Source organism: Equus przewalskii, chromosome 15 (assembly GCF_037783145.1).
Source record: "Equus przewalskii isolate Varuska chromosome 15, EquPr2, whole genome shotgun sequence".
Classification (NCBI taxonomy): Eukaryota; Metazoa; Chordata; class Mammalia; order Perissodactyla; family Equidae; genus Equus; species Equus przewalskii.
Window position 1 is genome coordinate 87,821,799 of NC_091845.1, and position 27,656 is coordinate 87,849,454.

Below are 27,656 nucleotides of genomic sequence, written 5' to 3' on the forward strand. Positions count from 1 at the left end.
GAAGGAAAAGCCAGTGTTGGGATATTAACCTGCTAGGAAGCTAAAACTAATACTTACCTAAAAAAGCAAGTAAATCCTACTCCTCAGACCTGACTTGTTCTTCGGATGTGAACAGAAAGGCAAAGAGGTAGATTTGGGGAAATAGCTTAAGAATCAGGTTGTTTAGTAATTTGTAGAGCAAGACTAAAACCACAGATACCTAAAAAGTCATGTACCCTGTCAAGTCAAGCTAATGTTTCCCAAATCTTGATGCACACAGCCAAAAACCAGATGTGGGAAAGCAGGAGATCACGTGAAATAACTTCTTGATAGGAAAACTCAATCAGGGGCTTCAAAACATTTATTTACTGTTTGAAAGCTGTATATTTCTTGACTATTAATACTTTTCCTGATTCCTTAGGCTCAGATAGGGGCAGGAGCGTTCAGGATTTGTAAATGTGCTGGCGTGTGTCTAGTTTTGAACCTAAATCTCAAGAGTTCTGAAGTGGTTTGTATTCTGTAAGATTCTCACTGGAGTGTGTCACTCCAAGCAGATTTTTTCTTTTCATGTTGCCCTGATGAGCTTCAACTTACAAATTATATTGAAAGTTTTTATTTGGATTAACCTCCATTTCTTATTAGGGAATCTTTGTTTAGTGGGGGATCAATATAACTACTGTCACTTCATAAGTCAGGTAACTTAGATACTAAGAAATAAAGTCGAGCAGCTAATTACCTGTCAAGGAATAGAGGAGGTCTCATGTTATTGGCTTCTATTATTAAGGAATTTATATTTTTAAAATGTAACTAAAGAAACAGTACTCTTAATTATAAATATATACTCCCAAATATATATATATATATATACACACATGTATTCTTTTGTTTTGTGACTTTTTAACTTATTACAATGGGATGCTTAAAAATGTTTGTCTGTAATAAGTTGACTTTATTTCTCTTCTTTTACTTCAAAGGCTCCCTAAATCTAAAACTTATTGTGACTCAGTATAGGAACTAGCCATCTAAATTAAACATTATATAATTTGATAAGTTATCGTATTTAGAGGATTTAAAAATCTAAATTATATCTGAAGGTGAACAAAACATCATGATTCTAAAGACACAATTTCAAATAAAGCTCAGCATGAATGAGATAATTCTAGGAATGCAAACGTTAGGATCAGAGTTTTATTACCTATGTAAGGACTTCGTGGGGCTAGAGGCCCTCGCTCTCTTTCCTTTGTCTTTGCTCACCCTCTAAGTCTTCATCCATCATTTCCACCAGCCTAGGGTAGGGAGGGAGACTGGTGAAAAATGAGAACGGCTTCTCTGTCAGTTAGTTCCTTCTTATTTTAAAGAATATAGTTTTTAAAAAGATCATTAAACATTGAACCACAAGATGTGGCCTTGAGTTTATAATACCAGCCATGTGATGTGGGTGTCTGAGCCCTTCCCACTGCTCTGTGTGTCCACCGGGAGCGGTGGGGGGAGGAGGGAAGTAAGCGTTCATGGATTAGAGATCCATGTCCCTATTAGCAAATCCAGTCCCTATTATTTGGGAAAAGTTGAGAGTCAAGCTAGGAAGATCAAACGCCTGAATCAATTCTGGGGTGAGGTGCCTGGTAAAGGACAGACTGATAAAAGAAAAACAGAAAGAATCAGGTTCCAAGAAGGGATAGAGTCAGAAATGCTCATGCCAAGAGAAGGCAGGCGGGGAAGGAGGGGTCGAGGAGAGCCGACATGGAGGGACCATGGCTCCTGCGGTGAGACACTGGGTGCCTTGTGTTGGTCCTCTTAAAGGATGGAATATGCCAGGGTGTGCTGGAGCTGGCTTGTGCCCACTTGGGAAATCTTCAGCAATCTTGAGAACCAGTTGTTGAAAATTAAATTATATAAACTTACAATCAACTAAACATTATCAAAAACAAAAATAATGAATACTCAAAACTCACCACTTCCTATTTATTACATTTTGTTATTATACCTTTTCTTGAGATTATTTGCACCTATTGCACTTGTATGTTGGAAATACTATGTAACATACTCCTGTGCATCTCTGCCTAACTCTGCATTCAGGGATGTTACGTTGGTGGCTTGAAATCAGCTGTAGTGGGAGTATTTATACCACCAAAGTCAGCAAATGCTACAAATTGGTGCTTGAGTTTTTTGTTTTGTTAATTGCCTAGACTTACGAAAGTAATGGAGAAAATATTAATAATACAAATTAAAATTAAAAGTGTGTTTTGTCTGTAGTCATCACATTGTGAAGAGACCAGCAAATTGAAAACTATTAAGTGATTCAATAAAAGTCGTTATATCATGACAACAAAAGACAACATATGTCTCTGTTGTTTCACTTTCATCTTACTCATCAATGGGTGAAGATATTAACCAACATTCATGTTAGAATGACATCTACTTGCCAATTGCACATATAGGTTGGCTGTGGATTTAAGATTTTGACAAAATCAATGAAAGCGTTCTGTGAGAGTCCAGTGGCTATGTGGAATTTACAATAAAGAGTAGTGTCTGTTTTAACATTATTTGTAAATTGTGTGCTACATATCCTTTATATCAGTAAAATTTATAATAAAGGTACATAGGCATATTCCCAGATACATATTTACACCACTGGAATATTAATCTCATTTCAATTTACTTATCTCTCAAAGCAGATGAAAACATCTGTGACTATCCAGAGGGAAGATAAGATTAGGCAATACATGTGAAAGTTCTTTATACATTGTTAAGTGCTATACAAATAATGATTGAGATTATGATTAGGGAAAGTTAAAGCACCTTTTTTCTTCTGATCCAGACTTTCTTAAAGGCTTTAAAAGGGAAGAATCTTTACTCTTTGAAATAAAGACTCACTGGAGAGGAGAGCTGCTTTATGGGGTCAGCAAAGTTGTGTCAATTTCATCTCTCTCTGATATTTTTCATGACCTTTTATCCTAAACTAGAAAATAGATAATTTAGAATGATTATTTCTATTTGTATCTGAGTTGAAACCGTTATGTTTTCCCAATATACACAGCTAAGAACAGGAAGATTTGAGTGTAATTTAAAAAAAGAAAAGAAAGAAAGAATAGCCCTGAAACATCATGGGAAATGAGGTAAGCAGAACATAATTACTACAAGTGAAATTTGGCTGAAATGACAAATTCAAAAGCCCAACTATTTCCATTCATGCTCTTGGATCTTAAATCGTTAAAAGTGGCCATGACTCATCTCATCCATGTGGGAACTGAATCAGAGGAAGCAACGCCATTTGTTCAGTGATGCTCATGGTTGTCACCACTTGGTTGACTTGGCCAACTGAAGAATGACTGAGTCAAGTCAACCCTGCCTAGTGTTCACCATCTGTTCACATTAAAGTATGAAATGATGTCTCATCCCATTCATGAACGTGACTCCAGTAAAAAGAAGAAGTGGAGGAAGAGATCTAATTACAATTCGGGCAGTTTTTCTCATTACTTTATAACTTTGCTTTATAAAGTATAGAGTAGCGGTGGTCAACCGAGGTTGCTCACTGGAATCATTGATTTAAAAAATACTGAATACTAGATTCAACCAGCTGAGATATCCATTTGATTGGTCTGAAGTGGGACCTGAGTCCTGGTATTTCTTAAAAGCACCCCACGTGATTTTAATGTCAAGGTGGGGCTGAGAACCTCTGGCTGGATGTCGAATGTTTTCCTTTATTAGATTCTTCTCCAGAGATCAGGTTCATTAAACACAAGTCAAAGCTTGTCTTCATTATGTGAATATCTTGTCAAAGATCCAGGCTACAATGATTTTTTCCTCACTTTTGTACAAAATATAATTCTCATGTAAAAGTTGAGCTAGAGTAACATTAGAGAGTGAATAAATGCTACTATAAAGTTAATATTTTGAAGATAAGAAAAGGCAGTGATAAGCTATCATTTCCCACAAATGTTTAAGAATTGTCAATCATCACTTAGTGTAATAAACATCACCTTTATCTTAAACTAGTCTTGGACTCCTCTTTTCTAACAATACTGGATACTCTCTTGAACCCAAACCCCTCCTGGAACTTAACTCTCCACGTTGGAATCAAAATTCCCAGTGTTTCCAGAGCTGTTGGCAGCTTTCCTCTGGCCAGAGATAGACGGTCCATTTACCCAGGTGCAAGTTTGAAGCATTTGAGGGCATGGCCTGAGGTATCTTTGTGGCACTATTCTTGAGAAGTCCTTGCCATTTACCACGCTGAATTCTCTCTACCAGGAAGCAGGAAAATGACTGTTACCAACACCTAAGTCCCCTCTACACTCTGGCCTGAAACACACAATTGCCTTCACCGACATTTGTTCATTAATTTAACAGTATATAAGAGTCTGTACCGTATGAGATGCATACACATCTGAAGGTCTCTCACTTGAAGCTTCTATATTATTGTAATAATATGCATATGTAAATGGTTGTATTTGAAATCATTTATATCCCAATATTGAATCATCACAGTGCTCTCATGAGCTTATTAAAGGCCAAAGAGGTTACATTGGCCTAGAAGGTATTTCATGTGACATGTAGTGGTTGTGCCAATGGACAGTCTAAGGGAGGGTGTTCACATCCTTTCCAAAATTCTTCATTGTGCTCCCAAAGCCACCTCAACAAATCTGCTCTCCAGTGGAAACCAGTGAACTTAACACAACTTAACATCAGAACCAGCGAGTTAAACACCATTTTAAGACAAATCTTCTAGATGTCCCTTCTACAAGATTTTCATTCTGATGCTTTTTCTATAAAAATCCTGGATCCTCCCCTGGTGACACAGTACTATAGTGTATTGAATTAGATGACATCATTCCTGAGAGATTCCCATCTCATTTTTACTGCAGTGAATCAGAAGTTGTAGAACCACCTAACTAAGGTTGTGGAATTCAGTTATATTCAGTTGACAAGCATTTCATATGTATATCTTTGTGGGAAATTTAAAGCTACTCAGTAGATTTGTGGAAATGCATCTAGGATGTCTGTCATCTTCATTTTTTTATTATAAGATTGTAGAGATGAAGGAATCAAACAAAGAAGACAGGCTTCAGAGTCTGACAGATCTTTTCGTGGATGTGTTCCCCCCATTTTGCATGGGGAAATCCTGCTCGTCCTCCAGGTCTGGGTTTAAATGCCTTATACTCTGGGAGGCCTTTCCTAGGTTTCCAGTCAGACAGTCTCTTTATACCCTCTACTTACTAAATACTCATTTGTTTAATTTTTCTCTTCTCTGTTAGGAATTAACTCCATGATGGCAGAGAGGATGTCTGTTCTGTTAACTGCTCCATCTATCACCAGCACCACGCATAGGGCCTGGCACCTAGTATGCGTTCGATGAATAGCTGCTCAATGAATGAATAACAGTGTCAAACGTGGTGTGTTGAATATGCACCATCCACCAAAATAAGTATCTGATATACATTATCCTATCTAATCTTCATAGTGTGAGTTTTACCATTTCCCTATATTATCAATGAGGATACGGGCATACAGAGACGTGGAGGCAAGACTGAACTCGGGCCTGGCTGTTTCCAAAGCCCGTGTTCCACCTGCAACATCCCATAAGAGCCTAAATGTTACACTAAAATACTATATTTTACACCAAAAGACTATAGAATTGTTGCTGTTTCACAGGATGATAAATGTGTTTGAGTCCTGGTCTAGCCGCTTACAGCTGTATGATTCACGGGAGGAGGGGGCTGGTTCAAAGTTATCTTTCTTCAAAGGATGAAATGCAAAAAACAGCTATTTTCTAAAATTCTTAGAAGGTTTTTCCTCTTTTATTCCTGTAACTGCTTAAAATTGGTGACTTGTTAGCAAGTGGTACTAATTTACCACTTATTTGAAAGCTTTTCTGGCTTTGCAGGTAGTGCCAGTGGCTGAATTTAGATTTCTGAATCGTGGCTCGCGTGCAGGAAAGGTGGCTCTTCAGTAGAGACACATTCAGAAAGCAGAGTCTGTGTTCGCCCAGAGGCGAGGCAGTGTTTTCCGGTGACTCTGCTTGCAGACAGCTTAACCACAAAGCAGGTCATCCAGCTTATTTTACTGCTGCTCTGCTGACAGTTTTATCTCACGGAGAGTACAGGAGGCAATCGGGAACAGTTTCTCAGAATCTGATTCTGACCAATAAGGAGAAATGACTGGCAAAATTGGACGTGTTGGGCACATCAGGAGGAAAATGACTATTTATTCCTAGAATATATGCTGTCCAGAAGCTGTGCACCTTCAAACTTTTAGAAAGCAAATGTGAAAAAAATCCCAGAAAATCTAGATATGTGAGTCCAGACTACAATTCTGGCTGTGTAACTGTAAGTGATCCAGTTAAGGAAGAAAAGAAGATTGTATCTTAAAAATGCCATGCAGGGGCCGGCCAGGCGGCACAGTGGTTAAGTGCGCATGTTCTGCTTCGGTGGCCCTGGGTTCGCCGGTTCAGATCCCGGGTGCGGACATGGCACTGCTTGGCAAGCCATGCTCTGGCAGGCATCCCACATATAAAGTAGAGGAACATGGGCAGGATGTTAGCTCAGGGCCAGTCTTCCTCAGCAAAACGAGGAGGATTGGCAGCAGATGTTAGCTCAGGGCTAATCTTCCTCAAAAAGAAAAAAAATGCCATGCAGTTCATGTTAGGCTTCAGGGGGACCAATAGAGAAATGATTCGTTGGCAAAGAGGGGAAGATTGGTGTTAGGAAAGCTGAATGAAGAAAATGAACTGTAGCTTGCGAAAAGACTCAGGGCAACCAAAAGGGCCTTTGGAAACTCATTCAGATCAGAAGACCAAAGAAAGGTGTGGGCTAATTGCTGGAGCCAGCGTCGGCAGGTCATGGGGTGACGCGGAGAACGCGGAGAACGCAGACGTGCTCGGCTCCTAATCTGCTTGTGTCCTCTGTAAGGGACCTTTGAAACATAAAGGAAATACTGTGAGGGGAAAGGAAGCACAATTTAAAACAAGAAATTGCAGGAGACGACCTTGCTGCTGCAGGAGGGTGCAAGACTCCTCTCTCAAAAGAACTGCACCACGAGTTCCCAGAAGAGGTGTATAAACCTGGCGGAGGACCTTCCAGTAACGGCACACGGAACACTGCAGATGTGCAAATGTTTCTCCTACTTCAAATGGGGAGAAGTGAGTCAACAGACTAGACAAGCGGTTCTATGCCAATTCTTGGAAAGTTTCTAAGATCTACTGATGAAAGGACAGAGTTTGAGAGCCAAGAAAAAGAAGTTATAAGACGATGACACAGTACGAGCTCACTAAGACCACATCTTCTAGACCAGATCCTTTCTTCCAGGGTTGCTGGGCTCATCACTCCATCCTCAGTGGTCTAAAAGCACATTGTCCACATTCTGTGCGCTCTTTTCTCACTGGGGTGCAGCTGTTTGCTTGAAAGGCTACTTCCTACACTTGGCTGTGAGGAACTTGAAGGCAGGCACTTACATCTTTATACCCATAGTGTTTCTATGAATGATACTCACTGAATAGACACACTAACGGCAGATAAAAGAAACACACTAGAAAATTTTATACTAGTACTTCAGTAAAGCATCTCATAACATCCTAATGACATCCATGTGAACAAGAGGGGGTAAAAATATATTGGCTGCAGGGGAACTAAGAAGATCAATAACCACTGGAACCACAATACTGAAGTTGTCTTTGAATAAACGAAATGAACGAGAGGACTTGTGTCTGTACGTGCAGCAAGGTTCCGTCTTGGGCCCTGTCTTGCTCCACATTTTTAATCAACAATTTGAATAAAAATATGACTTACTGAATCCATGGGTGACACAAATTTGGGAATGACAGTATAGAAATCGGCTCTTAGCATCAGCATCTGAAAGCATTTTGATAGCATTAGAAAGGCTATTGAAAATAGTGGAAGGGTCCAGCCTGGTGGCACAGTGGTTAAATTCACGTGCTCTGCTTCAGTGGCCCGGGGTTTGTGGGTTCAGATCCTGGGTGCAGACCTATATACCACTCATCATGCCATGCTGTGGCGGTTTCCCACATACAAAATAGGGGAAGACTGGCACCTATGTTAGCTCAGGGACAATCTTCATCACCAAAAAAACTAAAAAGTGAAAGAGTGGGCTAAATGGAACAAGATGAAACTGAACAGAGATAAGATATGATCGGGTCCAAACAGCAGACTCCACATGTGCAATGTGTCTAGGCAGCCACATGAGCATGAGGGCTTCAGGGTGTGAGCGGATGTGAAACACCAGCCATGCGGTGTGGCTGCCGTGTACATGAGTGTGATCTTAGATGCAAGAAGGAAAGTGCAGTCACAGAGTAAAGGGGGAAAGACAACTGAATATTCCGTTTGAATCTGGGCTTTACATAACTCCAGGGCTGTGGGAACCGTGAGTGAACGATCATGAGGAAAGTGAGAGTGTTCAGTCAGCATAGAGGAGAAAAGGCAGCAATGTGAAGAACTGGATGACCTCACTCCATCAACTTAGCAGCAGGTGGTAGAGAACAGAGGGGCTCTGGATGGGCCCGAGAGGCAGAAGCAGACATGGCGAGGGGCCCAGGGCAGAGACGCTCACCTGAATCCTCTGGGCAAACTATTTATTTTTAACTGTTTTAAAATTGTGAACTCTAACACACCTTCAAGAGAGCAATAAGGATAGACGGGGAGCACACGAGAGCATAACCCCCCCTGGGATGAGAAAGCGGACCCTTCAGCACTGGGGGCCCCATGTGTGTGTCTTCCTTATTCTCTTTCCGGAGGTGAGCACCACTCAGACTTCCACGATACTCACCTCCCAGCTCTTCTTTGTGGTTGCACCACTTTTGTACGTATGCTTAAGCCATTTCGTTTAGTTGTGTCTGCTTTCAGACCTCACTAAACACAGTCCTAGAGCACGGGCTCCTTTTCTGTCATGTTTCTTTTATTGTATGTGCAAAACTCGTTCACATTTTGTGTAGCTTTAGTTTGCTAAGTTTCATTGTTTTTAAACAATGAAATTGAACCAGATTTTGATGGTCTTGAAGCTTACCTTACTTGCGTTCTTTAAGAAAAAGAACACACAAATCTTGTTTTTGCGAATTTTATAAAAACATGTGTGCATATGAACACATTGCTAAGGTGCCTCCTAGCCTTGGAAGAGGTCAGGGCGAGTGAGGGGCCTAAAGTTTAAGTTTCCTTGGCTTCATGGAAAATACTCTTCTGAGCGAGGCATTCTATTGTAGAAATATTCCACAATTTACTCATCGGTTCTAATGTTGATAGACTTTTGGTCTGTCCGTAAACGTGGGGCTGTTAGAAGCAAACATGGCCTAGGGGAGCGCTGACCAACAGCACTGCAGGGTGGCATGTCTCGTAGTTGTGCCGTCCAGGACAGTAGCCCCGAGCCACGTTCGGATACAGGCACTTGAGCTGTGGGTAGTGCAACTGAAGAGTTGAATTTTAAATTCAAAACAATTTTGTAATTAATTTAGATTTAAATAGCTACATGTGACTAGAGGCTACCGCACTGGACAGTGCCATTCTAGGGTGTACACTCAAGAGCGGAATTGCTGGGGCCGAGGCAAGCATGTATTTAACTTTTGTAGATATTGCCAGACTGTTTTGCAAACTCATTTTAACAGTTTACTCGACCAGGAGTTACATGAGCTCTTGTTGTTCCACTCTCTCACCGACTCCGGCGCTGTCAGACGGTTTAATTTTAGCTATTCCGGTGGGTGTGCGGGGGTCTCTCGCTGCAATCGTAACTGAGCTTTCCAGATGATTAGCGATGTGCACATCTTTATACACGTTTATGGCTCTTTGGGTTTCCTTATGTGGATTATCAGTTTAAGTCTTTGCTCATATACTATCGTCTGTCTATCATTTTCTTACTGATTTGTTGGTGTTCTTTATAAATTATATATTATAAATACAAGTCGTTTGTTGATTATATAATTCAAAAATATCCACATGCAAGGAACTTTAAAAAATATTGATACTCAAATCTTACTCCAGACCAATTAAATCAGAATTTCTGTGAGTGGGTTCAGAGCGTTTTTAAAGGTTTCCCAGGTGACAGTAGTCTGCCTGTATGAAGGGGAATAGACTAGAATTTAGTGCTAACCATCAAAACGATCTCTCTGAAGCAGTTATGGCAGGGATATGTGGACGGTTCATGGAGTCAGATGGCCTGAGTTTGCTCCCAGGCTCTGGGAGACTCTAGGCTTAGCTTCTCTGTGCCTCCGTTTTTTAATCTGTGAAACTGGGTAACAATATCAACCAGACAGTCTCTGTGAGTACTAAATGAGCAATTGTATGTCCAGTGCTTGGAACCGTGTGTGACACATGGCAAGCACTCAGTGAGTATTAGTTATCATCACCATCATCAATAGATTAAATTAGCTGCCTTACACAGTAGTGAGGGCCAGTGTCTTCCTTGATGGGAAAACATCAGAAGCCGTTCCTAAGAGCAGGAACAAGCACAGGTGCCCTTTTCCTCCCTTGTCCAACACTGTTCTAGAGGCATTAGCCAATCGACCAGCGACAAGAAATCAAAGAGAGGCATAAGAATTGATAAAGAAGAAAAACTATCTCTATTAGTTGATGATAGGATAGTATATCGAGAACACCCTAGATAATCAATGGTTTTATTGAAAAAATAAAATAATTCAGTAGTGTAGTAGGTATGATATTAACAGGCGGAAATCAATATCCTTAATATACACAACCAACCAATTAGAGGACATGATGGTAGAGAAAACCTCATTTGCAGTGAAAACAAAGAAGAATGAATATTTAAGAATAAACTGAACAAAAATGCATAAAATTTATAGAAAAAGCCTTTAAAATATTTCAGGAGGAATATACAAGAGTAAACTAGAACAAATGGAAAGATATCCTCTGTTCTTGGATAAGGCAACTCAACATCATAAAGATGTCAGTTCTTTCTGAACTCATTTATAAATTTAACACAATCCTGATGGAGCTCTTCTATGGAGTTAGATAAGTTGGAAGTAAGTTTGATATAAAAAAGCAAATATGCAAGAATAGCAAGAAAAATACTGAAAAAGAAAAAAAAATAGACATTAAAACTCAGTATAATAGCTTCCTAATTAAAACAATGAGACACCAGCGCATGGATAGACAAGTAGTGAGCAGAAGAGAAAGCCCAGGTGAATGTGTAGATGTACCAGAAGATACACACAGTATCTCAAACAGTGGGTGATGATTGACTTTTAGATGAATGATGCTTTCTAATAAATAACGGGTAACCATTTGCAAAAAAGTGAAAACTACATTCATATCTTGCACCAAATACAAAATAAATTCCAAACGGATCTGGGATCTAAATGTAAAAATTGAAACCATACAAATACTAGAAGACAACACAGGTGAAATCCATTTAAATTGGCTTTCCATGACTCAAAATGCAGAGGCAGTTAAATAAAAGATTGGTCATTTTCACTATAAACAAATTTAAAAATTTTGCATGCTAAAAGACACCCTAAACAAAAGACAACTGACAAAGTAGGAAAAAATATTTGCAATATGCATCACAGACAACAGACTAATCTCCCTAATATATAAAGAACTCTTAAAAATGGAAGGACAAAGGGACAAAAACCCAATAGAAAAATGGGGAAAAGATAGGAACAATTTACAAAAAATAAAAAATAAAAAAGGCACTTAAACATATGGAAGCTATTCAAACTCACTTATAATTACGTAAATGTAATTTAAAACAACACTGAGATATCATTTCTCTCCTATCAGACTGGCAAAGTTTAAAAAGCATGATAACATATTCCATTATGAGACGGTAAGGAAAAGGACCCTCTGTTACACATTGCTGGTGGGAGTCCAAACTGATATGACCCTTCTGGAGGGGAATTTGGCAATTCCTAACAAAACTACACTACCTTCTGACTCAGAAATCCTAATTGTAGGAATTTCTCTTGAAGATACACCTCCAACAATATGAAAATACATATGCATAAGGTTATTCACTGCAATATTGTTTTTAATTGGAAAACATTAGAAAACACCTACAGCCCACATAAGAGAGTGATTGAATTAACTATGGTGTAGCCACAGTATGGATTATTATGCAGCCATAAAAAAGAATGAGGAAGATCTCTATGAACTGATATGGAGTGACTTCCAGGATATCCTGTTTAGTGAAAAAAGCAAAGTGCAGAAGAGTATATGTAAGGAAGAAGGAGACATAGGAATACATGCGTGTATCTGCTCATTTGTGCAAAAAGAAATATAGGACGGTTAAACCAAAAACTGTGAGATTGGTTACTTACGGGGACAGGAGGAAACAGGGTGGGGAGAATGGGAAATGTAGTCCTGATCTTGGAAACATGGGGATGTTTCACTTAAACATAAATTATCAAAGTCAAAAAGAACGTAGGAGGAGCTCAGAATGTAATACAAAATGAACAGAATGGAAATGAGAAGAACTAGCTGAAGTAAATATGGAAGACTGTATTTTGACCCTAAATGGTAAGATTAAAGATAAAACTAAAGATAAAGATAAAGTGAAGACAATTATTATACTCTAGTTAATATTTTTTCCCCACAGGGGTGTGGGTTAGCAATTCTAAAATGACTTTATGTGTGTACCAGGATTGAGCAAATAAGTAAATATATTTGTGGAGGATGAAAGCCAGTTTTCTCACTGTTAGAAAAAGAAATAACGAGTAAGAAAAGGGAAAAATATGAATGAACTCTGTGGAATTTGATTGGACTTGGAGGTATCAGGATAAACTCGTGGCTTTAAAATATTTATGCAGAGAAATTGCTATAAAAATAGAGATGTGCCCATGTGCACACATGTGTGTATTTCTTAGATGTATCCAACGACAAGGTCTAGAACCAACAACACCCCAGTGGCAATGAGCACACCCAGCACGCCGATGTTGGCTTCTAAAGACCATTCTCCAATACAAGGAACCAGAACTCTTTTTAAAAACGGTTGATTCCAGGGATGGGTCAGGGAAAATACAAGATGAAGCTAGAATATCTTGTGCTGCTAGAAAGTAAGGAAGTATTTAAAAAGATGAGGATAGCATGTTGAATAGATACAGGCATCAACCTGTGGAGCTCCCAGTGGCCAAATCTAGGACAACTGGAGTAACAAAGGAAATAATAATAGTATGGCTTATAACGTATAGATAAAAATAAATATCTATGAAGCTAGGCTAATAAAAATAAACAAGCAAATGGAGGAGAAGAGATAGCTTTTTCTTACAGGAGAATTCCAATAATAAATATAGAAGGAATGGCAGAAATAGAAAATCACCTTCACATAAGTGTTGCAGGCAAGATTCATCAATGAATGCTAAAATTAGTGGGCAAAAGTATGATATGCAACAGAATATTTGTATAGTCTCAGAAAGTCTCTCCACAAGGTACTTATAAGTTACGAAGGGGAAAATAGTAACTTTACATGGAGAAATCTGGCAGACATTACCCTTACGAAGTGACCAAAGTTTCATCACCATCCTAAGACATATCGACATCATGTACTCTTGACATGATGCTCTGGGAAGGACAAACATCACTTCTGTGGTATTCTTGTCCAAAATCCATAACTTCAATTTAATCAACAGAAAACATAAGCCAATTACAAATTGAAGGATATTCCAGCAACAAAACAAAACAAAACAAAACAAAATGGTTGATAGTATTCAAAAGTCTCAAAGTCGTGTAAGACAAAGAAAGGCTGAGTACCTGCTACAAATGGGAGGAGACATGACCACAAATGCAATATGGGCCCGGGAATTAGATTTTGGACCAGAAAGAGGACATCAGCAGGACAACAGGCAAAACTGAAATAAGGTCTAGAAATTAATTTCCTGACAATTACATTATTGTGATGTGACATGCTATATTAGTGGAAGTTGGATGAAGGATATATTAGAACTCTCTGTACTATTTTTGAAACTGTTTGGTAAATCCAAAATTAGTTCACAATAAAAAGTTTAAAAAATAGAGTGGGCTTTCAGCCACTTGAGTTCAAGTAAGGAAGAATCACTCAGTGGGAGGTTGTAAAGAGATTCAAGCCATAAAGGGGTGGTCCGATTCATAGCTTCAAAGTCTCTTTAAACCATGAGCTTTTTAGAGAATGTTGACAGAACTCTTAGCTTAAAAGGTGAATTGTAGGATTCGCCACAAACTTTGATCCAATGTTTATCCCCTTGACTTTGTAGAAAGAAATTGAACAGTTAGCTCCATTGTACTTAATTTCAGCAAATGGGGCATGCTGTGAGGATCACAAGGTATGTTATGAAATATGTGAATTAGTTTACGATGCAACTCCCTTCGCTTCAACTTCCAAGACTTTGAATTCTGGAGAAAAAATTCACACTCATGGATAGTTTTCAGCCACATTCCAAAAAGCCATTCTAAACTATACCAGATAATCACAAAAAAAGACTCAAACAAGTGAACTCAGGTGAAAATTACACTCTTAAGGAGGGTAGATTCCACAGCAGTAACTGCAGCAGGGTCCCAATTGTGGCAAAAGTAAAAATACGAGCATGGGAAAGAGTCTAACATTTTACATGATAAAATATAAACAGTAGTTAACTTGGAATGGTCGGAAGTGGGTGTTTTTTCTTTGCTTATCAACAATTTTTAAATTTTCTACAATAATTATATTACTTTATAATCATAAAACAATGAAGGCTCAAAAAGTTTTTTTAAAAAAAAGCAGTGTAACAATTTTTCAGGTCTCTGAATAGTGAGTAACCACTCCAAACAAATGGATGTAGCCAAACATAAAATATCTATACTCCAGATAGTCATTTTTTAGGATGACTGCCTTGAGGCTACAAATAGGAGCTGGTAAGTGAATTTTCTCCTATGGTCACTTCAGTTAAAAATGTCAAAAATTACTCAGAGAACAAGATTAAGCATTTGCAATTCTTAAGTTAAGAGTCTCATGGGAAACACTAACATCTTACCCTAATTTATTTTTTTAACATTTTATTTTTTTAAATGAAAAGAGAACACGTATGTTGTTTAGGGAGAGGAAATAGATATGTGTGTCGGGGTATTTTCTTCTAGTCTTATTTCACCTCATGGGGCATATCTTAAGTGAAAAGGATTAATTTTGCCCTGTTCTTTAACCTAGTATCCATCTCCTGGTGACCAGAGGCTACAGCTGGGTTTCTGGAATTTTAATGGGCATCTGAGCCGGCGGAGATTCTGATCCTGCAGGTCTGGGGGGAACCTGATGTTGCACTGGGGCCACCTGGGGGTTTGTTAGAAATGCAAAAGCTTGGACCTCACTTCAGATTTACTCAATCACAATCTACATTTTAACAAGATCCCCATTTGCCTTATTTGCACACTAAACTTTGAGAAGCTCTGATCCAAAGGATCCAAAATAGTCTAGTTGGACTTTGGGTTTCCACACTTTCCTATGAAAATTATTTAAAGAAGTAATAACATTAAAAAAGAGTATAGAAACCAATGTTGCCACTGAACTCTGTGAACCGACAGCACAACTTTGATTTGTAGAACTGTTTTTAGATAGTGAAAACATTTTCCTTCAAATGGAAATAAAATTTCTTTGGTTCTCAGGTGACTTTAAAGTTAGTTCTTGTTGGTTTTTCGTCCTTATGCTGAATGGGTTATGTACTAATTCAAATGCAATCCCTTACCCCGTTTGTCTCTCACTTGAGAAGGATCATTTTAGAATCTGTTTTTCCATATTCTAGTGGCATAATGAAGAACCTTGAACCTTTCCGATGCTTTGATGATAGGATTATAACTGGGATTAAGTGGCATAGTTAACAGCATATCTTTGTTTCTGATTTGCAAAAACGAATACATGAGTTTCTAGAGCTCTCCAATAACACATGAAAGGAAAAGAAAATGGAATCCATGGGTAATTTGGTGAGTGTAAATATTAAAAGAGGAAATTAGAGTGATTACCCACAAGCCACTAAATTACTGTATAAGTCTAATTTCTTTATTCACAGATGACAACACTTTTGGATTCTGGAGAATTATTACTTCATTTGAGGAACAATCATACTATGGCTACCACTTTGAAACTTTGTAACTGAAGAACCCTGACATTTATGACTATTTTTCTCTGAACATCTTAACAGTGAACAGCTTAGGATTCTAGCTAATAGGGGTCCAAAAAGAAGCGATTGTGTGGCTAAGTTTAACACTGAATTTCAGTCTTACACTCTCAACTCTCATCAGTTTCACTGGATCACATTTAAACTCACTGAAGCCATCCTACCAGAATCTTCCTTTCGCTGTAACCATCTGACACTCACTCCCACCAGGATTGCCAACAAGACACACTGAGAATTTGTTCGCTAACATAAATGCTAATAAAAAATGAAGCAACATGTATTGTAAAAATAAAATGGGACTCACTAAATATATTTTAAATCAAACCTGTTTTTAAAAGCCTAAAAACAAAGAACATACACATTCAATTAGCACCATTAGATAGGAGCTGATAGATTGAGCCTAAATATTTGAAAGTACAACTGTAGAAAATCAAAAGAGAGAGTGTTTTCAGAGTCACTGCCACGTCCACCGCAGCTGAATGTATCACTGCAAGACGCACGAGTTAACGCTGCCTGCAGAGCACAGAGGGCGCCTGGAAGAAAAGGAGGAAATGGCAGTGCTTCAAGTTACCACCTCCTGCCCTGAAATGCCTGCTGGTGGAGAACAGGGGAGAGCAGAAACCCGTCTCGGGTCACAGGGAGCATTCTCATAAGCTTTCCAACCCTAGTGTGTTTTGGTTATGTTAACCTTAAAGGCCATAGGCAGTTTTGCCAAGGGAAGGTCATACCAATAACATCAGCCTGTGGTTTAAGGATTTACTATTGTTGTTTTGCTGAGGAAGACTGGCCCTGAGCTGACATCCATGCCCACCTTCCTCTACTTTATATGTGGGACACCTGTCACAGCATGGCTTGACAAGTGGTGTGTAGGTCCATGCCCGGGATCCGAACTCACGAACCCTGGGCCGCTGAAGTGGAGTGGGCGAACTTAACCACTGTGCTACCAGACCGGCCCCTAAGTCATTTTATTTTATGATTTACAGAGGTTTGCGGGTAAGTCGTGATTCTTCATCCTTGTAGGACAATGTACTTACATGGAAACACTGTCTGACCCTTTGACAAGTTTCTCAGTGTTGGTAATTGCTTACATCCTCCAAACTAGAACCAAAACTTCTAAATGAGGGCTGTAAGTTGTGATATTTTTAGATGATAATTCCCAAAGTTTTCACAAAAAGCATAAGAAAATGGAGTCATTTAAAATAATGTTGAGTACAAAAAGAGCAGACACAGTATGATAAGCAATTGGTGCAGTATGACACCATCTTTAGAAAGCTCGGAAGAAGCAAAACTAAACAACGTACTCTGTTAGAAGTATGTTCATTTGTGATAACACAAGAAAACTAAAAGCAGGAGCAAGATTCAAGATGGCTATACGCCCTCAGGGGTAAGCATGGATGGGGTCGGGGCGTAGCACATTATTGGGACGTGTACACACACACACACACGCACACACATGTGCACACATTTGAAATTGTAGGGATTATCCTCTTAGCTGGGGTACCATTTTGCTCTAGAAATACTGAGCATTATGTCCTGTCAAGAAAATACTTTTCACTGTAGTTTTCAATTTATGGTAAATATTTGGTGATTTTTTTCCAAGATCCTAATCATTAAATAACACGAATAATTATTTTAATAATATTTTTGTATATTTTCTTTTATTATCTGACTTGCTTTTTTTTTTTTAAAGATTGGCCCCTGAGCTAACAAACCGTTGCCCATCCTTTTTTTTTTTAGCTGCTTTTTCTCCCCAAATCCCCCAAGTACATAGTTGTATATTTCAGTCGTGGGTCCTTCTAGTTGTGGCATGTGGGACGCCACCTCAACACGGCCTAATGAGCCATGAGGCTCATGAGGCCCCTATTCAACTTACCTTTTAAACAGTGATATCAGAGTAAGACTAGTCATTTTAATTAATCAATGAGAATAAAGGAAATTTCAGATTACTCTGCTCATATTTGTAGTTGGTGTTACATGTTCATACTTTTGATCAACGAATGCATTATTCCTAGCAGATATTTCTGAAATTACGTTTTTGTTTCCAGAGACTAGGTGCAAGTGGACTTTGATTTCCACTAAATTGTGTAGAAAAAGGCTCCTCTTCCTAGTAAACCAATAGTGGGGAAAGCAAGCAAGGGCGCCTTTAATTACCAGACCTGAGACTCTGAGAGAGCAATCTCCTATTGATATCACACCACAATTTCAATAAAATAAGAAGCATCCGCCATCATTCCAGGCAGGCTGGAATCCAAGAGAGAATGGGGTGAGATTAACACTCAAATTCTTCCAATTTTAGAAAACATTGTAGAACCATTCTTCCATCCTTAAAGGGATGGAACATTCAGCAGGGCTTGCACGGCCCCCTTGGGGGTATCTGGAATAGATCTTTTTTCCCTGCCGAGCACTAGAGGCTTTACTTCTAATGGGACCAAGAGGCAAGCTGTCTGGTATAGGTGTAGCCGGCCTCCCCTGCTCATTCCCAGCCGTATAAATATTTGCCTTTACGTAAAAACAGAAAACCTCTCTTGGAGACTGTGGAATACTTTTTGGGTGAGAGAGAGAAGAATAGAACCTACAAGTTAACTAATTTGAAAAAAGTTCTGAGAGTCTAGTCTGAATTTAGACAGATTACTTGAGGATGAAATAGAATGCTCTGCGCTTCTCGAAGAACCTATTTAGCTCTGCCAATCCCCAAACGTATAGATTTTGAATGAAAATGTGTAAGTAATTAAAAAAATTTAAAAATCCTTCAAAAGACACCTTGAAATAAAATCTGGTAGTATGGAAATTAATCGAGGCAAGTGAAATTCAGCTCAGACATGATAGGATGAAATAAGCAACTGATAATTTTTTTATGCCTATCATATGTGGTCTCACTTTTAATTTGACATGAAAAACAACCTTTACTGTACCTGACGAGGGGTTCTTTCTGATTTACTCCTACACCATTCCCAGTCTGAGAGGTCTGGTTTCTGACTCTCCTCATGAGAAAGTCTTCTTTCTGGCCCTTCCAAAAAGGTGGTTTCTTCATAGTTAATGTCACCTCCTGTTTTTTCAGAAAGCAGTAGATCAACGCCCCTTTGACTGTGGGAATCCTGTTCAGCCTCTGTAATATCAGTATTCGTGCATTTGTTGATGCCTTTCAGGGTGGAGCTGTCCAGACAGGGTGTAGTGCTGATTTCCACTTTTATGGCGTTGAAGATATCACAAGAGTCTCTCTGAGAGTCTTTTGCAGTTTTGCACTCGTAGTTCATGAGATTGTGATATGATGTAGAATTTTCAGCATCGTCATAGTAATCTTCATATGCTATTTTATAAATTCCATAACTTCGTTGGAAAGATAGATTGAATTCAAAGCCTCTCCTCTTGGCTAAGTAAAAACAAAACCAAATTTCCTTGGTTAGGAAGGTAGATATAAACAGTAGTTGGATATACATAGTGAATAAAAATAGGAAAGTGTATTCAACCTGATTACTATGAAGTTAAATCTATCTCCCTTTACTTCTTGACAATCACGAAAAGCAATTATGCCTCACAAATTCAAGTCATCTTATCACTCTGGGCCTAACTTTTTCACTTGCACAATGAAGGGCTTGAAATACATAAATCCCAAGGGCCCTGCAGACTTTAAAGCGGTTTTATGTAACAAAAGTGTAACCATAAATTAGAAAGCTCTCATATACATTCAGTTTTAGTTTCAGCAGTTTTAGTCTACCAATTATCTGTACACTTCTTTATTTGGGGATAAAATATATTCATTATAGAGGTTGGCCCCGTGGCCAGGTGGTTAATTTCGTGAGCTCCACTTTGGTGGCCCGGGGTTTCGCTGGTTCAGATCCCGGGCGCCAACATGGCACCACTCATCAAGCCATGGTGAGGCGGCGTCCCATGTAGCACAACCAGAAGGACCCACAACTAGAATACACAACTATGTATGGAGGGCTTTGTGGGGAAGAAGAAGAAGAAGAAAAAAGATTGGCAACAAATGTTTTATCTCAGGTGCCAATCTTTAAAAAAATATATATTATTTATAAATTTTGTTTTGCTAGAAATTAATTATTAAGTAGCTCTTAATATTATATGAGTTATTCAGCTGACAATACTACCAACAGATATAACTGCTTTAAATATTTTTATGTATACCATTCCTGACATTTATATGTTTATAAACGCATATGTTAAAAATTAGACAATGCTGTAATCTAGTTTTTAAACTTTTTAAAATAACATGTACATTTCTGATACAAATAAATTTGGAATGAATTGTTAAAAAGAGTGAACAGATTTATATTTCTGTGAATGGAAGCACTTTACAACATGTCTATCAACGTGAATAATTACAAGATGAGTTTAGCAGGGATGCATAAAAATTTTTATGTTTTAAATTATGTGAAATATGATGGTATCTTAAATATAGTGCTACTAATTGGTGGAAATGGTACAAAGTCTTAGTAGAATAATAAGTGAAAATGTGGCAGAAAGTCCTACAACTTTTGTGTGAATGTCATTAAGTACTAGGTAATTTTTATATATTGAGAATGAAGCTATATCAAGACAGTAGACAAAATGCAATTTAATGTTTTGGTTTTCATCTTTCAAAACATAGATCATTTCAAAAAATTTTTCTACTTGGATAACTGTATTTTATAGCAGACATTTCCTTAGTGAAAAAATTTATGAAAAGTTATAAAATTTCTATGGGAACAACAGGTAAAATTTGATTTATTTTATAATACATCCTAGTGTCATTCACATGCTGATTCGATTCTGAAATTTTCCCAGAACTGAAGATTTAAAAGCCAATTCTGCTGTCTGAAAAATAGCGTTTATAGATATCATATATTACTTTAGCCAAAACATTCCTTGTTTGAGCCAGAACACAAACAAGAATTTCTTCAAAGAAATTGGAATTCAAAGAAAATGGAAAAGTAGAAACATATGTTAATAGTTTATATACTGTCTCATTTATAGTTCTGTGTACCTTTTCTAGTAATATAGTCCAGTAAAATTAAACTGAGATTTTTAACTTTAAAAGTGTGAAAGCTGATAGAACTAAAAGGATGTTTAAATTATTGATAGGTTTCCCTTTTCTCTAAAAATGATATAAAGTGACAAATTGTCAACTCAGGAACATTAAGCAAAGAAAAACTGTCATAAAAATACAATTTTATCACACAACGTGATAAAATTGAGTCTGTGGCTATATATTTTATTAGCTGCATATTATAACTATGAACCATGTAAAGCAAAAATGAGTAACGTTTTTGAAGGAGTGTGCAGGTTTTGTCAATGGGGAATCTGCGTGCATGTCATGAGGTGCACGAGGCAGTCTCAGGCAATGGGAGGAAAGTGGGAGTGTGGTGGATATTGAGGGGAGATGGCACGTCCCAGGACCAAGGGATGCACACAGGTCAGGCCACGTGACGCAGCAACAACCCCACACAGGAAAAAGCTTATTGGTGCCATTTTACAATTGAAAAAACTGAGACTGATAGAGAAAACCTATCTAAGGTCACTTACCTGGTAAAGATATTTGAATGTAAAGCTCACTGATTTCAGAATTGGAGTTATTAACCTCTGTGTGAAATTGCTTTACTATAATCAGACCCATGAGAGAAACAGGGTAATGGAGGCAGAATGTCCTGGATTTGCTGTCTTTAACTTATGGGAAGTTCATTAACTATGAAGTGTAACCAAGAAAAACATTTCTTGTTAGTGACTCCTTAACACGAAAGGTAAATTCTGACTGAGGTAACTAATGGAGACAACACGTTATAACAAGACAACAGAGTTGACAATGTTTGACTAATAGCTTACAAGAACCTTCAGAACCATCAGAATGTAGTCAGGATCTTTTGAGGTCTATACTACACTTAGGAAAAATATAATTTAATATTTGTTCTGGAAAGCAAAACCCTGGATAAAGCCTGAATTAGCTCTAGTTTTGCTTTTAATCACATCTTGCTAATTAGGATTTTAGACATAGCTAATTATATCAGCTTATAAAAATAAATAATTCTTCAGAGTAATGTCACCAGATATTCTCATTTTGTCAAAAAATGAAAGATGAAAAACTGAGTAAAAGTCATGTCATGCAAACAAAATGAGTCTGAAAGCCATATCCAACCCGTGTGTCTGCCACCTGGGACCTCTGTGTTAAAAATCATCCTTTTTTTTTAACACTTTTGTTTTGAGATGATAGTAATATAGATTATTGTTAGAAACAGGAGAGAATTATTATTTCCGCAAATTATTTTCCATTACTGACATCCGTTTTCTGGTTGCATGACTCTCAGTTTCCATTCAGTGAAGCTGAGATGTAAAATTATATTTACATCTGCAAAATGAGTTCATGGTAAATATGAGTTAGGAGAAAACAGTTTCCCTTCCTTGCTTCTGGAGTTCCCTGATAAAGAATGTAAAGGGTTAGGGGCCGGCCCTGTGGCCGAGTGGTTAAGTTCGCACATTCCGCTTCAGCGGCCGAGGGTTCGGATCCTGCGTGCGGACATGGCACCGCTCACTAGGCCATGTTGAGGCGGCATCCCACATGCCACAACTAGAAGGACCCACAAATAAAATATACAATACATATGTACAAATATATGTACTGGGGGGATTTGGGGAGAAAAAAGCAGGGGGAAAAAAAGAAGACTGGCAACAGTTGTTAGCTCAGGTGCCAATCTTTATAAAAAAAGAAAAGAATGTAAAGGGAGGGCTCTTAGTTTATTATGGAGAAAAAGCTTAAATGTGAAACTGGAGCCATAGTCCCAAAGAATCAAAGTCCTATAATTGATGAAGCACCCGCCCACCTGAGGATGAGCCATCTTAGGGTCTTCAAAATTCTATTTTTGGAGCCGGCCCAGTGGTGCAGTGGTTAAGTTCGCATGTTCTGGTTTGGTGGCCCGGGGTTCGCTGGTTCAGATCCCTGGTGTGGACATGGCACTGCTTGTCAAGCCCTGATGTGGCAGGCGTCCCACATATAAAGTAGAGGAAGATGAGCATGGATGTTAGCTCAGGGCCAGTCTTCCTCAGCAAAAAGAGGAGGATTGGCAGCAGATGTTAGCTCAGGGCTAATCTTCCTCAAAAAAAAAATCCTGTTGTGTCATCCCAGCAATGGAAACTTTACAGTGGGTCCTCAGACAGTGAGAACACACCACATGTATTCTCAGAATTTCCTATGGCAGAACCTGCGATCATAAAAACGATGGAGCCATTGGAACCATAAGCATCTTAAACTAATGTTTCTCACAATGTCTCACTTTTGAAGCCATGACTTCTTCTGTAAGCCACATATTTCAATGCCTTTCCTGAAATTTTAGAATAAATACAAATAAAAGCAATGGTAATTTTAGAAGAAAAATGTCATTTTGATCTCGAAAGGCATGGTTTTAATTTCAAACATGAGATGTAAACGTGATGGTTGACTCTGCTGGCCTGCTGCAGGCCCTTCGGTCTTGTGCAGGAGAAGACAGAATCCTTCCCAGACCATCTGCAGTGATGGAGCTGTTGCATTGTGTTGCTTTCACTTCTGATAGGGGTGTCCGCTCCTTAAAATGACTGCCCTGAAGCACTTCACACAGACTTTCCATTTTCGGTGGCACTAGACTTTTCTTGTCCTCTCACAGTCTTAAATACCATAAGAAAAGGCTAATTCACTAATTTAGTAGCAAAGTGTTAATGCTTGATAGAACACTAGAATTTTCAGGCTGGTCAATTATTTTTATACGTTATATGTTCTTTTATGTGTCCCTGCAAAATTTATTACTAATTTTCTGTGTCATTGCTGCTCTGGATATTAATCTCCAAAAGCAAATAATTATTATAAGTTCCATGGTTATTTTATTTTAAAAACATAGATGAATTTGGCATCTATTACAATAAGACTTTATGGCATACATAACACTAAAAAAAAAAAAACACTGGTCATTTGAAAAATACCTAGACATATTAAATTTTAAATGTCATCAATGCATGGAAAATGACTAGTTCATGACTAATCAATGGTTATAGAGTAACCTAATAAGTGTTTATAGAATAACCCTGTCATAGAACTGAGTGTAGAATATACTTCAATATTCTCCAGTTTTCACACCTCTAAAATAGTCTGAGACGAACTGTTTTTATTTACCCTTTCTTCTCTGTTAAAGAACAAAATACATGCTTATTCTGAGCAAAGGACCATTAATGGAACAGTTAATTCAGTGTATGCTAATGCATTGTCTTCCTGGCAGAGTCAAAATGTGTAAGTCAGTCCTCAACTTGTCCTGTGTTCGTGTGGGAACAGCCACACTCCAGTGGTTCTGTAACCGACCCACTTCCTTTCTAGGTGTGCCTTTAGAACACATTTGTTATTTGTTGGTTTTTTTTTAAGTAGCTAGCATAGCTAGCTTCATACACAAACGTACATTGACAAACTCGCCCACCTTTGTCCTTTCTTGAAACTGAGGTGTTTTGGGGTGGGGGTGTTGCTTTGTGTGTATATGTGTGTTTTCTAAAAGCAGAGACAAACACTTGACATTTGTTTTGGAACTGTTTTCAGGCACTCTGCAACCACATCCAAAACCCTGGAAGAACATCGCGGCACCGTAAGGAGAATGCTGTCTTTACTGTTCCACTACTAGCAATGGGCTGAGCCATCATGAGTTTCCAGCTCCTCAAGGAGCTCATCTCTTTCCTACTAGACTTAGGAGGGGATTCATTTTCTACTCTGGGCTCAGGGCTGTGGTGGACACCACGTCTAAGGGCCTGTGTTGAATGAATTCTGTCTCTTCCTTTCTTACCTAAAATAATCATGGCTCTAAACCTGCCTCATTTAAAACTTAGGTCAACCCTGTGTTATGAATTGTTCCACAGTTTCTTCTTACCTCTCACTCGCCCTCAGCCTCTTCCTCCCTGCTCACCCGGCTCTCCACGGACCACTTTTCTGACCTGACTGACTGCGCTCTGCACCGACCCCAGCGCTCTGCACCGACCCCAGCGCTCTGCACCACTGACCTTTCCTCCCGTCCGACGCCACCGCACAGGCGCTCTGCTTGCAGTCGATGATGCAGCCACAGGGCAGGTGGGCCCAGCGTTTGGACAGGACGAACACTGGGGTCACAGTGGTGGCCAGCAGGGTTAGGAGGAAGCTGAGTGTCTCGAAGGGAAGGCTCTGAAACCCCACGGCGTGCTGGACCACCATGTGGACCTGCAAAGGCAGAGAACTTCAGAGCTGTCCCAGGACCCCATTTTTGCACCTCGCCAAGCCTCTCCCCCTTCTGCAGGCTCCTTTCTGGGCCGCCGCCCTGGTTTGGGCGGTGGACCCTGGATCCCCTGGGGCAGGCCCGCCGCTCCAGGCCGCACAGGGGTTTGGGGGTTTCGCTCTTGAGCCCGCTCTGGGCCCTCCGCCAGGTCAAGTCTCCACCAGGGAAGCACAGTCCACAGCGCGAGGGACGCTACCGGGAAAACGAGCGGGCGTCTCCGCGACCTGCACCTCACATCCCCGACCCTCACCTCCGCGGGCGCTTGTCACAGCAGGGTGCCGCCCTGCCACTCTCGACGGGGCTCCCGCCTGCAGGCTTGAACAAAAGCCTGTTTTGTACCCCGCCTTCTCCCACTACTTCTGATGGCGCCTCTGCTCTCTCTCCTGCTGGGCACGGGCGGCGCCCCTACCGGGCAGGGATGGAGCGGAGAGAAGGGGATGACAGAAGGTTGGGGGAAAACGCCCCTTTTACTCCCTGCCTCCTTTTCTGCACACTCCCAGATGTTGCTGCGAGAGAAGAGAACACCTTTGGCCAGGACGGATCCAGGGAAACTAAGTCTCCCGCCCAGAGCGCTCCCCGCCCCCTGCCCAGTTTTGAAACGGGAACTTCAGTAGCCAAGACTCCGTGGGCAGCCAGCCCAACCCGCGAGCTGCCCTCCTCCCGGCGCGTGGCTGAACCGGAGACGCATCGCGCGGTGGACCGAGCGGCGCGTGTCTCGGGGACGCCGGTGCCCACGCGCACCGCCCGGCACACACCCCGCGCACGGGCGACCGCGCCTTTACCATCATGGGCAGCCACAGGACGACCTTCGCCAGCGCCAGGACGAAAGAGAAGCGCCTCTGCGCCGCGCTCACGGCGAGGCTGCGGGGGCCGTGGACAGCCCCCCGGGACCCCCCGCCCGGCCTCGGTCCGAGCGCAGCGGCCGAGCTCGGGGGCCGAGTTCCCGCGCCCCGCAGGGCAGGGCCCGCAGCGCCGTCCGGGGACCGGGCGAGCCCGCCGCCCGCGGTCGGAGGAGTCCCGGGCGTGCACGCGCCGCGGGGCATCGCCCGGTAGTTGGCGCGCAGTCTGGGCGGCTCCTCCGAGCACAGCAGCTGGTGGGTGAGCGGCACCGAGAGGCCCGCCAGGAGCGCGAAGGCCGCGGAGTACACGGCGAAGGGGAGCAGCACGTAGGAGCTGGAGCGGTCGGCCAGGCAGCCCCAGGGCGTGCGCACGAAGGCGCCCCAGCCGCCCAGCGGCGGCGAGGCCAGCAGCAGGCTGACCGCCCACACGGCCAGCGCCGCGCCCAGCGCCCGGCCCGCTCCTCCCAGGGCCGGCCCGCTCCCCGCGGCCCCGCGCATCGTGCGAAAGTTGTACGAGACCAGCAGAGTCGCCTTCAAGTTGCTGGAGAGCCCCTGGCACAGATACAGTAAGGCGGAGGTGGTGCACAGGGGCTGGAAGTGGTCAGGGGCCTCTTTTGGCCACTGCAGGAACAGGAAGATGGTCACCGACAGGACGCTCATGAGGTCATCCCCAGACCACGAAGCCACAAGCGTGGACACCACAGTTCTGTTCTGCATTTTCAGCAGGGACACCAGCGAATAGATGCTGCCCGCCAGGGCTGCCAGAGTCATCAGGCTTGTCAGGCAAAAAAGATAGATATTCGGAGGTCCTGCTGGATCCGTCGAATTACGATTTTCTTTCTGCAAGCTAGAGTCATTAGTTGATAAGTTACTGAAAAATACAGACATTGTCCTGGGTCAGTATTTAATTTCCCTTTCAATGAGTCTGTAAATACTCTCAAAATAAAGCGTGGCTGTTAGTTGCAAATCAGATCTCATTTTCTCCTACAAGTTTCCCTGCGATCTCCCCCATCGATCCAGCAGAAAATGGTCAGGTATGTCTCCTTTATCTCTGACTCAACCCATATTTTAAAACTGGCTTCCATTTAAAGCATCAATAAGAAACTTTTCAACATTCCAATTAAAAACAAACCAGAAACTCGCTCCCAAAACCATCAAGTTTCAGGCGTGAAAGCAAAAGCTCCTCAGGTAGACTGAAAAAACCGTGATGTCTGGGTCCTTTTGGGTCCTTCTTATGGAGCAAAGCAGCTTGTAGCGTGAGGTAATCAAACTCTGTTCACTTTTTAGGAGCAGTAACATGATGCATTTGGTTCCAGAGCTGGATTAAAAGGCAGAGAGATTTTCAGGTAGGTCTCAGCTTTGCCGATGCAGACACACACACACACACACACACACAGCACAGCTACCCGTGGGAACCGCGGCGTTCTTCAATCAGCCTGTGATCCTCATCCTCGGAGCTGCAGGAAGGAGGAGTCAGCTCCAAGCAGGAGAGAAGCAGGAACAAAAGGGAGGCGAGTTCAGTGTCTGAGC

At 40.7% G+C, this 27,656-nt stretch overlaps 1 protein-coding gene across 1 annotated transcript in view; it reads right to left on the reverse strand.

The window, feature by feature from the left end:
* GPR149 (G protein-coupled receptor 149) overlaps window positions 1-27,143 on the reverse strand; it is a 62,069-nt gene extending 34,926 nt beyond the window's left edge. Inside the window, exons 1-3 of the mRNA XM_008520998.2 lie at window positions 26,070-27,143; window positions 25,040-25,232; window positions 18,958-19,415 (exon numbers count right to left, since the gene is read on the reverse strand). Coding sequence (XP_008519220.2) covers window positions 18,958-19,415; window positions 25,040-25,232; window positions 26,070-27,014 — 1,596 coding nt within the window. The 5' untranslated portion in view covers window positions 27,015-27,143. The remainder of the gene's footprint in view (window positions 1-18,957; window positions 19,416-25,039; window positions 25,233-26,069) is intronic.
* Between the last annotated feature and the right edge of the window lie 513 nt (window positions 27,144-27,656).